Here is a 15,704-nt window from a genome sequence, read left to right on the forward strand (position 1 = left end):
GAGCTTCACCGACGCAGATCTGTAAGGTGTTGAAGTAGGAGGCTGTTGTGAACCCAAGTGTCAGAGTCTTGAATTTGATGAGTTGAACTAAGCTCTACGCACATGTCTAAAAGTGAGCAACCTTGGTTTGAGCCAACTATATTGTTAATTTCTTGCTTTATTTTGTGGTTAATGTGGTTTAGTGGTTAACGCACACACAAAAATACAGAAAAAGTAAATACCACAACAACTACAAAAATACAAAAATGTATATTATGAACAATATTTCTGCTAGATATTTCCACTTCTTCTCTAAAAGATTGTTAAATATCTTTCTCCATCTGTAAAATAAAATTTTGCTCTAACGTTATAATATGTAATTTGACTTTTTTATAGAAGCCAATTCCTCAGGGTTTATTGTAAGAAAGTAGCCTACTGGTTAACCTAACGCGTCTCATTGTGCAGAGCATTGGATCTAACCTTGTTGCAAGTGGAACATGTGTGATAATATTGTCATCAGAGAGACCCTGACCTTCATCTGCAGTTTGTCTGTCTACATACAGTGGGCAGTAGTACAGGGACGAGGAATTACAGTGTGAGCTTTTAGAAGAACAGATCCCGTCACCTTTGCTGCTCTCTACAACACGGACCCAGAGGGGTGGGAAAGGTGAAGGTTCAGGGGACTGAGTGTCTTTAAGAACTCCAGAACCTGGATCCCACTGCGCCCCGTGCAGCTCCAGTCCAGACAGACATATAGCACTTGGGGGTGGTGAGGATGGTGACACTGTATCATGTAGCACCTGTGTGAAAAAAAGGAGAAACAAGCTAGGTAAATCATATGGCACTTTCCATGAATACAGTATACTTTGGTGTCCTTTATTTTTGAGGATTAGGAGGCAATGTTCCATGTTTTTTTTTGCTTGTTTTTTTTGTGAAAGAACTACACTCGCCAGCCACTTTATTAGGTACACCTGTTATCAAACCCAATATCTAATCAGCCAATCATATGGCAGCAACCCAATGCATTTAGACATCGAGACATAGGCTGTATCTGATAATGCTAAAAATGCTGCCCATGTAGGATGCATTCCAATTTATGTCCGAAATCCAATGTTAGCTTCACTTCCTGTCTCCTGAGAGACCTTTTTCTGAACGATTTTGAAGGCATCATAGATGTATCCTTTACTACCTTTGATATCCCACAATCCTGTGTGTTCGATTCTGTACCAGTCGAGCTAGAAAAAGAAAGGTGGCATCTGAAAGTTGCGGTTGCTGGTCAGTTTGTGTGTAAATGTATGCTTTTGACCAATGTTTTCCACTTCTGATGTTATTTCTAGCGAGAAATTACTACTGTAGTAATTAAACATTTGTTTAGTTCTCACCAAAGCTTGCTCTTTTTTTGCCATAGATCATTGTAGAACTGTTACGCTGCCTCAGAAGTCAGTTTTGTGAGGTGCCTTCATGTGCAAGTGCCGCCTGCAGAGTCATTGTCTATAAGGCAGCGAGGCAATAAGTCAACGGTCTAAGTTTTTGGATGCAGCCATAGTCAAGACAATCTGCTCAAGTTCAAAATGAGCACCAGAATGGGGAAGAAAGGTGATTTAAGTTGCCTTCACATGTAATCGAAATTTCCTACTTCCCACTTCTGAAGTTCAAGTTGTGATTATGAGCTCGGTGCGAACACCAGGTTTATTCTTGCCTATTTATTGGGAAAATCTTATTCAAGCCAAAATTCTATTTAGCATCCCATTCATTGACAACCATATAAACATTACATGCTATTTAAATACTAGATATTTTGATTCTGGAATTTCAGTCAAATACATGCTATTTTTGCTGTGTATAAAACACAATATGCTTGAAATTATTATTCATATACACCAATCAGGCATAACTTTATGACCTATTCTGAAGTGAATAACACTGACGTGATGGCTAGATGACTGGGTCAGAGCATATCCAAAACTGCAGCTCTTGTGGAGTGTTCCGGACTCATGGGTGGCCAAAGCTCACTGATGCATGTAGGGAGCGAAGGCTGGCCCATGTGGTCCGATCAAACAGACGAGCTACTGTAGCTCAAATTGCTCAAGAAGTTAATGCAGGTTCTGATAGAAAGGTGCCAGAATACACAGTGCATCGCAGTTTGTTGCGTATGGGGCTGCATAGCCACAAACCAGTCAGGGTGCCCATGCTGACCCCTGCCCCAACAGTGGGCAAGTGAGCATCAGAACTGGACCACGGAGCAATGGAAGAAGGTGGCCTGGTCTGATGAATCACGTTTTCTTTTACATCACGTGGATGGCCGTGTGCTTGTGTGTTGCTTACTTGTGGAACACATGGCACCATGATGCACTATATGGGAACAAGGCAAGCTGGTGGAGGCAGTGTGATGCTTTGGGCAATGTTCTGCTGGGAAACCTTGGGTCCTGCCATCCATGTGGATATTACTTTGACACGTACCACCTACCTAATCATTGTTGCAGACCATGTACACCCTTTCATGGAAACAGTATTCCCTGGTGGCTGTTGACCTCTTTCAGCACAATAAGGTGTCCTGCCACAAAGAAAAAATGGTCCAGGAATGGTTTGAGGAGCACATCAACGAGTTTGAGGTGTTGACTTGGCCTCCAAATTCCCCAAATCTCAATCCAATCGATCATCTGTGGGATGTGCTGAACAAACAAGTTCAATCCATGGTGGCCCCACCTCGCAACTTACAGGACTTAAATGATCTGCTGCTAACATCTTGGTGCCAGATACCACAGCCACAGCCTTGGAGCCCATGCCTCGATGTTATGCCTGATCGGTGTATGTAAATATGCACTACTTTAACAACAAGTTAAGACTAGGCAATGTTGCGGAAAAATCTAATTAAAGGCAAACTAGTCACAGCAGCAATCGTTCTCCCTTCAGCCATGTTTAAAGTTAATGGCTCACCCAACTCGGGAACTTCCCAGTGTGCTTCCCAGTGGTAAATACGACTTGAGGGTGTCCATGTCCAATTTTTCACAAGTAAAGTCACATTTACGATAATTCAGATAGCACGTAAAAAGCAGTGAGTAACTTGAACATGGTATAGTTGTTTGAGTATTTCAGAAACTGCTGATCTATTGGTATTTTCACACTCAACCATCTCTAGGGTTTACAGAGAATGGTCCGAAAAGAAAAAATATCAAGTTAGCGGCAGTTCTGTGGGTGAAAATGCCTTGTTGACGCCAGAGGTGACGCGAATGGTTTAAGCTGATAGAAAAGCAACAGTAACTCAAATAACCAATCGTTACAACTGAAGTCTACAGAAGAGCATCTCTGAACACCTAACATGCTGAACCTTGAAGCAGATGACACACCAGGTCCCACTCCTGTCAGCTAAGAACAGGAAACTGAGGCTACAATCCCACAGGCTCATCAAAGTTGGACAATAGAAGATTGGAAAAACGTTGCCTGGTCTGATGAGTCTCGATTTCTGCTGTAATTCCAATGACAGGGTCGGAATTTGGCGTAAACAACATGAAAGCATGGATCCATCCTGCCTTGTATCAATGGTTCAGGCTGGTGGTGGTGGTGTAATGGTGTGGGGGATATTTTCTTGGCACACTTTTGGCCCCTTAATACCAATTGAGCATTGTTTAAACGCCACAGCATATCTGATGCCAGATGAACATGTCCAGCCCTTTATGTCCACAATGTGTTTGTGGTGGAACAGGAGATTCACATCATGGATGTAGAGCTGGCAGCAACTGCTTGATGCCATCATGACAAAATGGACCAAAATCTCTGAGGAATGTTGAAGCTATGCCATGAAGTCAGTTCTGGGGCCGGTTGCATAAACCGTTAAGACTATTCTTACAAGTTAGACATACATTTTTTTCTTTAAGACTGTTCATATTTTTTTCAAATCAGTTACATAAATACATAGACTGGCCTAATTTGATACGAAAAGTAAGACTGAATGCCACTTGCCTAACTGCTAGTGGCTCATACTAGATCTTAAGACACTGTCTTAACATAATGGCTTAGTTTATGCAACTGGCCCCTGAAGGAAAAAAGGGGGTCCAGCCTGATACTTGCAAGTTGTACTAGCAAATTGGCTGGTGAGTGTACAGTACATGTTTGATAAACTATTAAATAACATGAAATTAACCTAGCATAAAAAGTAGCTAGTTTTAAACAAATTCAATGTCTGTATTTTACCACTTTCCATAATATTTTATTCCATTTTTTAAACAAATTTAGGTGTTGACAGCATTCGTCAAAGTCATCAGTTACTTTAGTAACAACCCTGTTACTAAATTTACTGTGAGGAAAAATGATAAAAACAAATATTGTTCTTAAATTAATGGGAAATATAAGTATCAATAATTACAAATCAATTTATTTGAAACTAGCTGAGTGACAATTTCATTTATGATACATTTGCATCTTTTAACCATGTTATCCATTCTGGCATTTTTTCATTATTAATATTTTAATTTGATACATTTTGCTATTTCATTTTGAAAATCACAAATCAGAGTAACAGGGTTGCAAAAAATGCCAACCTCATAAAAAGGAATGAATAAATAAACATTTAAAACAATCAACATTTCAAACTCTAGGTTAAGCACCTCTGTTTACTGTTTACAAATAAATAAAGACACTTTGTAAAGAGTTTCATATTCATATTTTGTACCCTATTTGTGGAATTTATCTGGCAGATTTTTCCAGCTTGTGTTTAAAAAGATGAGATTTACCTTGAAATGCAAACAGTAAAGACTGATATCCTTCTTTTGGATGTGGGCTGCATCTCTGATCAGCGCTGCCAGAAAGCCTCTGGGACTGAAGAAGGCAGCCAGTCGATAAACATGAGGTGCAATACTGGATGACTCCTCCCACAGGTATGACCTGAGCAGGTCTGCTCGAGTCTCCAGACATGAGAGAGCTGATGATGTTAGATATGCAGCAGTGGAGCTTGTCATGTTATATTTAACTGGCTGAAAATTGTTTAAAAGGAGGGAAGAAACCAGTGAATCCAGACGCTCCCACTCTGCCTGGAAGAAACAACGCAACGGACCAAGAGAAGCAGATTCCATTCCGATGCCAATGTCCATTTTCCTCAGCTTGTCTTGTAAAGTTAGCAACCTTTCCCAAGCTGTTCTATAGTCTGGAAGTTCTTGAGGTTGCATTGGAAGACTGGTGTCTCCTCTGACATCAGAATAAATGTTCTGTGACTGATGCAGTAAAATGTTGAGGGTATGACTTTTTAGCTTCACCAGTTCGCCTGCCATACTTGGACTAAAACCCAGAATTAATGGGTCCGTACTGCTAGGGATACACTGAATTTGATGTCTCAAGTCTTTCAATAGGCCCCCACTTTCTGCAAAAAAAAATTAGTGTGTGCTAATTAAGTGAAGCATATAAGAACCAATTAAATGTTTAATTTAAAAAAGTACCATATAGCAGTGGTTTTTAACTTTTTTTTTTACTCCAAGGCCTCACAAGTATCCACAACAATATTCAAAGACTTTTTTAAGTAACTAAAATAAGTATAATTAAAATAATACAATTATAATATAAAATAGTTTAATTATATAGTATAATTAAAATAATTACATTTTAGAATTAAAATTTGTTTAGTATTAACCAATAAAGGTTAACCAGTTTTTTAACCAATGAATTTACATGACTTTTTCAGCTGTCTGTAATTTACTGGACAAGAATCAAGGATAAGGATTTAAAAATATATATATTTTTAACAATTTACGAGAAAAATATATATTCTTTATAAAAAACGTTTTAGATTTAAGATTTATTAATTTACATGACTTTTCCAGATCTAGAATATCTGATAGAATATGACCGTTAAATATGACCATAAAACTTAGAGTTAGGGGCCCAATGCGGTTGCACCAGTTGCACCGTTGGCTGAACGTATGATGCATATGGCACACTTATCTGGAAACACTTCAGAGTTTCGAAGTCATCATCTGATTTGTTGAATTCTACAGAATCTCCGCGAGACGAGTGTGTTGCTTTGTTTAACGGTCCGCCGGGAAACAAATGCCGTGATGCCAAACTCCATCGTGGAAGAAGAACGCTGTCGTGTTTACCCGGATCAAATAAACACTGGATTTCAAAAGTATGTGAAGTTCGCAACTCCATTGTTGCAGTAAACTTACACAGCTTTCTTGGATGAACAATTTATAGATGCTCGACTTTACATTTTCACGCTTCTAAACACGGAATAAAACGAATTGTGATTGGTTGTGTTAGTACGTCAGTCAAGCGTCCTCTTGAGCGGTAGAGTCCAGAGGGATAGAATCCAGACCTTCTGCTGTTAGTCTGAAGGTCTGGCTACGTGAGACTAGTCTCAGGCCCCCTGGCTGAGAACCACTGCTATATAGTTTAAGGAAATATAGGTGATAGTGTGTGTTTGCATACCAAATCTTCCTGTCAAGTTAATGATATCTGAAAGAATGTGTTGGCCCCACCCCACACATGATGTCGACGGCTGACTTAGACACGCCTTAACCACACTCTGCACAGCTGCTAAATCAGCATGGTCTGGCACGTGGCTCCCATAAACCAGGTGACCTGTTGAGAGAACAGATCAACCAACATCAACCAACACAGAATTTGTATTGAACCAAGAAAATTATTTTAAAGCATTTCATGTCCCAGCAGTACCTGCTATGTACTCTAATGCTTCAGTGGGGTCACTGCAGTGTTTGGTTATGCGGTGATGTGCATCAATCAGAGCAAGTAGATCTTCCTGAGTCCTATGAATGGAAGAAAGATTGAGTTAGAATGTTTTATAACGTATGGTGAAGTGATGTATGTTCAAAGCCTCACCAAAGATAAAGCTGTCCTTGACCCAGGTGTTTGAATGTTTGTCTCTGCAGCAGGACAGAGTGCAGGATGGCACACTGAATGTGCACAGTGTCTTCAGGAGAGGAGAGGAGTGTCTGTTTTACTGAGGACCACAATTCATCCTTCAGGTCCCAGGAGGAATCACACACCACATGCAGGGCTCTAATCCTAACAGCAGCTGTATCAGAAAACAGATTATGTACATCAGAGAGCATTTGTATTCTGTAGACTCCAGAACTGCAGTCAACTGATTTACTTTCTCTTAAAAGAAGTCACTTATGCTCACACAGTAAAAAGTAATATTGCTAAATTTTACAATTAAAAAGAAAAAAAATTGTAAAGAAAATTGATTTTATTATATTTTAAAATGCTATTTATTCCTATGATGCAAAGCTGAATTTTCAGCATCATTAATCCAGTCTTTAGTGTCACATGATCCTTCATAAATCATTCTAATATGCTGATTTGCTGCTTTCTTCTTCTTATTATTATTATTATCAATGTTGAAAACAGCTGTGCTGCTTAAAGGGATGGTTCACCCAAAAATGAATCCTAGGTGTATAAGCTTCCGGCGGACCGCCTTTTGTATACCATTTACGGAAAAAGTGTAACTGGTGCAACGATGACGTTGGACGTAGCGTAAGCGGTTTGAACTGCAAGAGGCATTACACTTTCTACAGTCATTTTCCATTGCAATGGTCTCATTTACAGTCAGGCAATATTTTCTTCTATAGTTTTTCCAAACAAACAAAACCCAAGAAATTAAATTGAGATCGATACAGATAAAATGTAGTCACTTTTGAGTTGTAACATATTGAAATAAAAATGGCATTCAATTACTGCATTAGCTTATAAAAATATTTTAGAAGGGCTACGTTACCTACAACAACAGCCTAAACAGGACTGAAAATATATTTGGCAATTGGTTATTATTTTCCACACCCTTGTGGCCTAAGTGACATCAATTGAAAAGGAAAATAATTTCATGAAGAAAGATTGTGAAGACCAATTATATTATTTGTATATATTTTTTAATAATGTTTACTCATGAATCATTCACGCTAAGACTAGGAATATGCATTAAGAAAATAAATATGGTTAGTTTTATTTTATCTAGACTTTTTCATTACACCATGGTGCAGATATTTCACTAATTATGATGTGTAATAATGCCTACCTGGGACTGAGTGAAGTCTGTCACCTTTAGTTATGAGCCACAGTCTAAACTGGGGATGCACAAGTCTTCCTGCACTTCCACCGCTTAGAAGAAGCCCACCATCTGTCTCCAAATCTGTCAAATGCCCAGGTGATTTAGAATGAGATAATGAAGTCTTCTAGGTATAGTTTGTATGGTTATTAGAGTCACCTTTTGTAGTGCAGGACACTACTTGTGTTAGCTTGTTCACAACTCTGACATCCCAGCAGTCCAGCAGATGACAGTTGTTCAGGACTAACCAGTGGCCATTTTGGACAGCACTGTCCAGTGCCAAAAGAACAGCATCTCGATGGCAACCAGATCCAAAAGAAATAACACTCAGCTTCACCTGTTGACAATAATGACAGGCTGATACATAATTTAAAGGCATGGTTATATTCATTATAAAATAATGATCACCCCTTGTAAAATAGCATGCATGGCCATGATAACATACTTTAAAAAATTTTTTAACTGTCAGACCAGTTTTCATGAGTCACTTTTCCCCATCAATGGTTCTAAGAACAGCATATTTCTACTTAAGCATGGTTTGGCATGGCATGATTACAAACCCGGACCATAATTCCCAGCACGGTTGGCTAACCGTAGTGATGTCTCCACTCAGGATTAGCCACTTGTCTGTTGCCTGGCTGCCAGTTTCTCTTTAACTGGCCAAGCACACTTTGAGCGAAATAAACACAAGTTAATAATAAAATTAAAACTGCTCATCGTCCATAATGCGGTCGCCATTTACATCTCATACGTCTGTAAAATCTTGCGTTAAAAGGCAATGCATTTGTATTATATTCCAAAGATCGGCACGGAATGTAATGGTTAAGCAATGAGAACAGTTTGGATCAACGGTACAAATGGACAGGGAGGGAGAAAGGTCAGAAACTGATGAGGAGAGGAGGGGAAATGTCACAAGTTGGATTGAGCAGCACAGAGCACATGTGCCAAACACAAGGCCAAAGCTCTGACTTTTAAAAATAGATTTAATTTATTTCCACATGACTAGGCCAGGGAAATTTGTTTCCACAACATCCATAGAACAGTGCCATGACCTTATTGCATTGACAATCCCCCTGGAGTAAGTGCCTTGCTCAAAGACACAATGGTGGCTCCTTGAAGGAATCAAACCAGCAACCTTGTGGCTATCAGCCATGAGCCTAAACCACTACACCATCCATGGTAGTTTCTACTAACCGGTGTTATTTTTAGGGATGCATAGATTTAAAATAAGTTTTATAATTATTGATACTTAGGTTACAAAACCTTCTCAGTGAGCAGTGAGAAGTGTTCTTCTTCGTTGGTTCCCCTATAATGCGGTGTGCCCCAAGGGTCCATTTTAGGCCCTCTTTTTTTTCACTTTATATGCTCCCCATGGGTGCCATCTTTAAGAAATATAAGATCTACTTCCACTGCTATGATGACGATACCTAATTTTATCTACCAGCTAAAACTGATAGTAGTTATCCTTTGGCCGCGCTTTGATCAAATGTTGTATGGCTTTTGCTTTTGTTTGGAAATAAACAAAAGCAAAAGCGAAATTCAGATGTTAGACCCCTACAGGTTTCCATCTGTGTTTAATTTAGGTTCTCTTTCCACCAGTGTTCAACCTCATGTGCGAAGTCTTGGGGTTACTTTCGATTCAACACAAAATTTTATAAAAACAAATCAGTTCAGTGGTAAAGGGCAGTTTCTTTCATCTGAGATTGGTTGAGAACAGTTTCTGCCCTCGAAAGATTTGGAAACTGTAATCCACACTCTCATAACATCACGCCTGAACTACTCTAATTCCCTACACTGTGGCCTGCCTCAAATCGCAAAATTGTCCAGAATGTTGCAGCGAGACTTCTTACCGGCACAAAAAAGAGGGATCACATTTCTCCCATTTTAGCTTTTTTTTTTTTTTTTTTGTAATCAGCTTCTCTTAACTGTCCCAAGTTGTCGCTGTAAAATAAATCGAAGGGTGGTCGGGCCTTCTCTACTGTAGCACCTAACTTTGGAACAGTCTACCCTTAAATGTGATGTCTGCTTCTTCACTAGGTGGTTTTAACACGGCTCTTAAATCTTATTTGTTTTCTCTGGCTTTTGATTAAGATTAGTTTAGGGGTTTTATGTAGAAGGTTTTCTGATTTTTTTTGTAGAAGGTTTTCTGTTTAATGTGTTTAAATTTTGTATGCTGCATGTTTTCTTGTACTGCTTTCTTTTTATATGCTCAACGTTTTATTGTACTGTACAGCACTTTGGACTTGACTTTTTTATTTTCGTTTTTGTCATTTTAGTACTTCATCTTAAACTTACTTTATTTCTATATAATATATTCTATAATATTTGTTTAAGTTTTTCATCAAAAATGTATATTTTATTTTGTTTAACTTTTATTTAAAAGAACTTACCCCTTTGTTGTCCGCTTGGCACTGAGCAACTTGTTTAATCAAGTGGAGAGGGTACATGCTTACTGGCACTTCTTCGTTTTTATCTGGTAAACGTACGACTACAGGACCTTCATTCTTGGACAAAAGGTTGGAGATCATTTCCACAGAGCCCATTGGAGGGTCTTCTGCAAATGAATGCTGTATATGTCCTTGCGCACAGGCTGTAAGGTCCTCTTCCACTGCTGCTAGCCAATGAGGGCACAGCATCTTCCAGAGAATAGCTCGCTGCATTGTGGACAAATGAGAGTGAGACTGACAAGGGACTGGTCCAATCACTGTGGAGGAAGGAAAACGCAGGTATTCCCGCCATAGCTTGGACGAATTTACCAGAGATGATACAAGACCCCTGAAGGGTGCAATCGTCTCTAATAGATAGACATCTCGAGAATGTGTTTGAATCCAGCTTGGCAGCTTGGGGATAGACTGTGTGGATGGTGATAAAAAACGCTCTGAAGATTTCCAGTTGCTTAATCCTCTGAGGAAAGTGACTCGTTCTACTTCAGGGCAGCCCTCATTGTGCACAATAACGGCAACAGATACCAATAATCTGAATAAAGCAGAATGGTTCTGGAATAGGCGGGGTTTATACTGAGAAAAGACATGAGATACAATCCTGTAAGTAATCTCTGATATGGCTGGTCTGGGCTCCATCTTTCTGTGAAACCTGACGTCTGGGCTCTCCAGATCTAAAACTGACCGAAGCATGAGCAGGAATCCGTGAAGAGTGAACAGATAACATGGTGAAAGTTGGGCCACGTCCTGCAGAGCGTTGTAAAGGGATGTGGTGAGCTCTGCTATTCGATAAAAATCTGCCATCAGGGGTTTGTGCCGATCTATCTTTTGAGATAGCTCCTTGATTTCCGTCTCAAGTTTAAGAGAGACACTCTGACATGTATACACATGTGGAAGGAACTCAGGGTCCTGTAGAAGAGGTGTGGATGCATGTATGACATACTCCATCAAGGAAAGCTGAAATCATAATAAAAATTTACATTAGGACATGAGCTGTTAAGAATATTTCATAAAGCTTAACTTTCCAAAAAAGATCTAAACTTCTTCATCACCAAACCTTGTTTTGAAAAAGTTTATCCTGAAGTGTCTTCTTTTTTGTCTGTATTTGGTGATGATGTGTCCACAGTTCTGAACACTCAGTCTGCATCATATCTGTCAAAATAAGGTCCCGAACTTCAGATGTGCTTGGAGAAAGATCAATCATTTGAACCTCCTCCAGGAAAGAAGAGTGAATTTCTAGCAGAAAATATGGGGAAAGAAAGAGTGAATTAAATGCATGAGGCTTACAACTAGTTCCATGGAAATCCAAATATGTGCTGGGAGTCCATGTAAAAGTATGAATGGAAAAGAAAAAAAAAAAAAAATTTTTTTTTTAACATTTTCAATTAAGATTCAATGAAGCACATTTTAAATGAGATTATTTTCTATGCATTTCATTTAGAATACTAGTTATTTAATAGTAAGAAATACATTTTGTGAAAAAAACATTGCAACTATGGGTTAAAAAGCAATATACTCTGTAGAACTAATTTTTGAACTATATTTATTGTGAAAACACTACACAAACAATTCTGAATTCATCTAAATATGTTGCTTTATAATATAATATAATATTCTAATATAATATAATATAGATGCCTTTATTTTATATGCCTACAATCATCGTATTTGGGGGTCCATGGATGGAAACTTTTGGAAAACCCCTGCTTTAGAGACTTCTAAAAGGATCATACAATGAGTAACATGTAGAATCAACACAACACATCCTTAATCACTCACCATGTATCAGAGTTCGGACTGGAAGGGATGTGCTCATAACAAGGTGAAAGTCAGGATGAGCAGTTTTAACTGGGCGGCTCTGACCAGGAGAATTTGCTGGTGCAACAAACTCCTGAAGGATTTGTAGGTTTGATATTGCTTGTTCAATATGCATCACCAATACTCTTAGACCTGCAATGGATGAAAGTAGGGTGAGCTTAAATCGGTCACAGTGTAGATTTAAAAATTAAATGGAAGATCAAAGCGAGGAAGACTGCAGAAGACTGACCTTCTTTTGCTCCGTGATTTAGTTTGTCAAGTAACTCTGGATCATCAGCAGAAACTATAAGTCCACATTTATCCTCTTTATAACCTCCCTCTTCACCTCTTGTATAGTGACCTAAAAAGAAATTTTACTATAACTGAAAGATTCTGAAAGCAGTAAGACATATAAAAGACAGACAGTCATACTGACCAGGAGGAAACCATGTCTGAGGTTCCTCATCTTTATGATGATCTGCTAGTAGAAGGCAGCGCTGAGCCCAAGCAACTTTGTTCCCCCAGAGAAGAACACTTCGGACCAGATCAGAGGAATCTCCATGGATGTGATGCAGATCTAGTCCAAGTATTCGATTCAAAGCAATTTGAAATGCCTTACTGATGGGAATGGCCATGTAGTGGTCACAAGTTGTGATTGGGGCATCATCAAAAAGTGCTGCACGTGGGTCCTCCGGTTTCATGTTCATTTCACCAGTCAGGCAAAGTTTGTGCCACTTCTGGAGCAGCTCTTGTCGAACATCAGGCCCGAACGGACCCAAGTACGTAACAGCAGCTGCCAAAATCAGGGCATCACCTGCAACGTGTTGTTTAGCCAACTTTGCTTCCTGTAATACACCAAAGTCAAATAATGTCTTGTTTAGTTTTATTTGAACAATGTGCACATTGCTTGAAAAATTCTGTTGAAATACCCATCGACAACTACCTTTTCTTCTGATGACCAATCTTTAATGTGATGTTGAACCAGTTTGAGAGCAGCACACGACTCTCTCTCTTGAGCCTCTGCGCCACTAAGCTGGGCCTTCAGCATCTCCATGTCTCGTATCTGAAGCTCCTGCTGTCTCTCCAATTCAACTAGTCGTTCACGATCTGACTCCTCCTGCAGTCTCGAAACCTTCAACCTCGCTCGACTCTCATTCATGAGCTCATCTAAATTGCACTTTTTAGCCTTTTGAGGTGCCATGTGGCGCTGTACGCAAGCATACTGGTATACTGCTCTCACCCAGTGACACAAAGATTCACAAGCCTTGCTCACATCTCGCACAGAGCTTGGCTGAAAGGTTGGTGCCTGTATTATATGACCCAACTTTTGAATCGTCTCATCATTTAGTTTAGAGCAGTCGAAAAATTCCAGTTCCTGTTGGAGCACAAGAGGAAAATGATACAAATCTTAAAACAATTATTGGTTCATAGGCTTCAGTAAGGGACTTTTTTACCTGAAAGAAGCTGGATTGCAACAGAAGTTTTCTGCTACTGTCCCAGCCACATGGACGGTTGAATAACATGCATATAATGTCCATGACCATGACGACTCCATCAGGCGGCATCCTGTAGTGCCGCATCTCATTAAAGTCAGACTGGCTCAAAGCCTGCAGTGCCTCCACAGCTGCTCGGTACAGAGGACTCACCTGCACACAACCAGCAACAGTGAAAAAATCCCATTTCAGTGTGTCCAATGTGTGATCATACTAATCAAACCCGACCTGTATAAAGGCATCTTGAACTTGTTGCTGAACTCGGTGTGACTGATTCTCTAGATTGGAAAGCCATTTTTCTTCCTGCAAACTTTGGTGGCGGGTTTGTTTCCAGATTTTGTGTGACACATCCACCGATCTCTGCAGCTGGTCTAGACACTGCAACGATACATGAATGCATACAGTACAATAGTGAGAATAAAGGACAGTAGGATTATTTTGTATCTGAGCTATTGACACAAAGGTTTCAGGTCCAACCTCTTCTCCATTTTCTTCCAGTGCCTGAACAAAGTTTATTACTTTTAAAAATAATTTACAACTATATCCTACTGCACCTCCATTTAACCATTGCTGCTGATGCGTACCTTCTGTTTTTCTTCACATTTGGTCCTAAAGCTCAGAACTTCCTGAGTGTCCCGTGCAGCTGTTTCGGTTATAACCTTCACATCTGCTAGCACCTTTGCCAACCTAACAAGCAAATAAAAAACAAGAAACAAACACAAGAAAACATTTTGTTTGAAAACATGGTTTCAAACATTTCATTCACTACTTTTAAAAAGCTTTATAAGGGTTTGAAATAAGTCTCTTATGATCAAGGCTGCATTTCTTTAATACAAGTACAGTAATATTGTGAAATATTCTTACATTTTAAAAAAAACTAGTATGTCTATTTTAATATATTTTAAAGTGTAATTTATTTCTGTGATGGCAAAGCTGAATTTTCAGAAGCCATTACTCCAGTCTTTAGTGTCACATGATTCTTTATAAATAATTCTGGTTAATTTTGCTGAATTATCAGTTGAAATTAGTTAATATTTTTGTGGAAGCCATGATACAGTTTTTCAAGGTTTATTTGATAAATGTAAACTTTTAAAGAACAGCATATATTTGAAATAGATTTTTTTTTTGTAATATTAGAAATGTCTTATAATCAATGTAATGCAGCATCGCTCAAGGAAAACTGACCCCAAACTTTTGAACGGTAATGTGTGTGTTTAAATACATTAGCTGTACTAGCAGTCCTCTCACCGGTTATACTGAACTCTGCTTTGCTCAAAGAGGTGGCGGCAGAAAAAGAAGAAGCGATCCATCAGCTCTACGTAGGACCGAGGGCCAAATGGTTGAAAATGAAGCAGTGTGACAGCATATTTTGTAGCTGCTAGATGTATTCCTGCCATTGCCTCAGAAATACTATAAGCTAAGCTATCCTTGGCAACTAGAAATGCAACAATAAAAAGACACTCTTTTAAAGCATGGGGGGGAAAAATCACAAAAATTATCCATTTGTTAAAATTAGGAATAAGATTATATTCAATAGATTCACCTGTATTATCTGTCTCGGGTATCTGCTCACTGGCTTTTAAATGATACAAGGCACTTTCAGCTAAAGCCTTAGAGGTCCAAGGTTGGTAGACTTCTACACAACAGCAAAGACTCACAGCCTTGGTGACATGCATCTCCAAATCTGAAGATTTTCCGGTTTGTCTTTCACAATTGTCCGGGAGGAGAGGATAAAGAAAGAAGACATGTATATTTCTTTGGCTGTTTTTGAAATACCTGCACAAAAAGGAAATTATATTACAATAACTTTACATTTTGAATTAGGAACAATTGCACAATATCAGTTATCAGCCAGTATTAGAGAATTAATTTATCTGTAACGCCTGATACTGAACATTTCCCCTATTTTAACATTAAGATTACCTTTGCCGTTGTCAAATA

General features: G+C 39.0%; 1 protein-coding gene across 1 annotated transcript in view; it reads right to left on the bottom strand.

Moving 5' to 3' along the window:
• Positions 1-386: 386 nt before the first annotated feature.
• The window catches only part of dnhd1 (dynein heavy chain domain 1), a gene marked incomplete at both ends in the record, with an annotated part of 36,027 nt that continues 20,709 nt past the window's right edge, over positions 387-15,704 (bottom strand). Inside the window, 15 exons of the mRNA XM_079845343.1 lie at positions 387-779; positions 4,710-4,897; positions 6,472-6,549; positions 6,643-6,734; positions 6,808-7,003; positions 8,192-8,369; positions 10,423-11,430; positions 11,531-11,709; positions 12,253-12,423; positions 12,521-12,631; positions 12,707-13,115; positions 13,214-13,645; positions 13,725-13,916; positions 13,992-14,141; positions 14,348-14,450. Of these exons, the coding sequence (XP_079701469.1) occupies positions 387-779; positions 4,710-4,897; positions 6,472-6,549; positions 6,643-6,734; positions 6,808-7,003; positions 8,192-8,369; positions 10,423-11,430; positions 11,531-11,709; positions 12,253-12,423; positions 12,521-12,631; positions 12,707-13,115; positions 13,214-13,645; positions 13,725-13,916; positions 13,992-14,141; positions 14,348-14,450 (3,880 nt within the window). The remainder of the gene's footprint in view (positions 780-4,709; positions 4,898-6,471; positions 6,550-6,642; positions 6,735-6,807; positions 7,004-8,191; positions 8,370-10,422; positions 11,431-11,530; positions 11,710-12,252; positions 12,424-12,520; positions 12,632-12,706; positions 13,116-13,213; positions 13,646-13,724; positions 13,917-13,991; positions 14,142-14,347; positions 14,451-15,704) is intronic.

Source organism: Gobio gobio (assembly GCF_949357685.1).
Source record: "Gobio gobio genome assembly, chromosome: 19".
In the NCBI taxonomy this organism is placed as follows: domain Eukaryota; kingdom Metazoa; phylum Chordata; class Actinopteri; order Cypriniformes; family Gobionidae; genus Gobio; species Gobio gobio.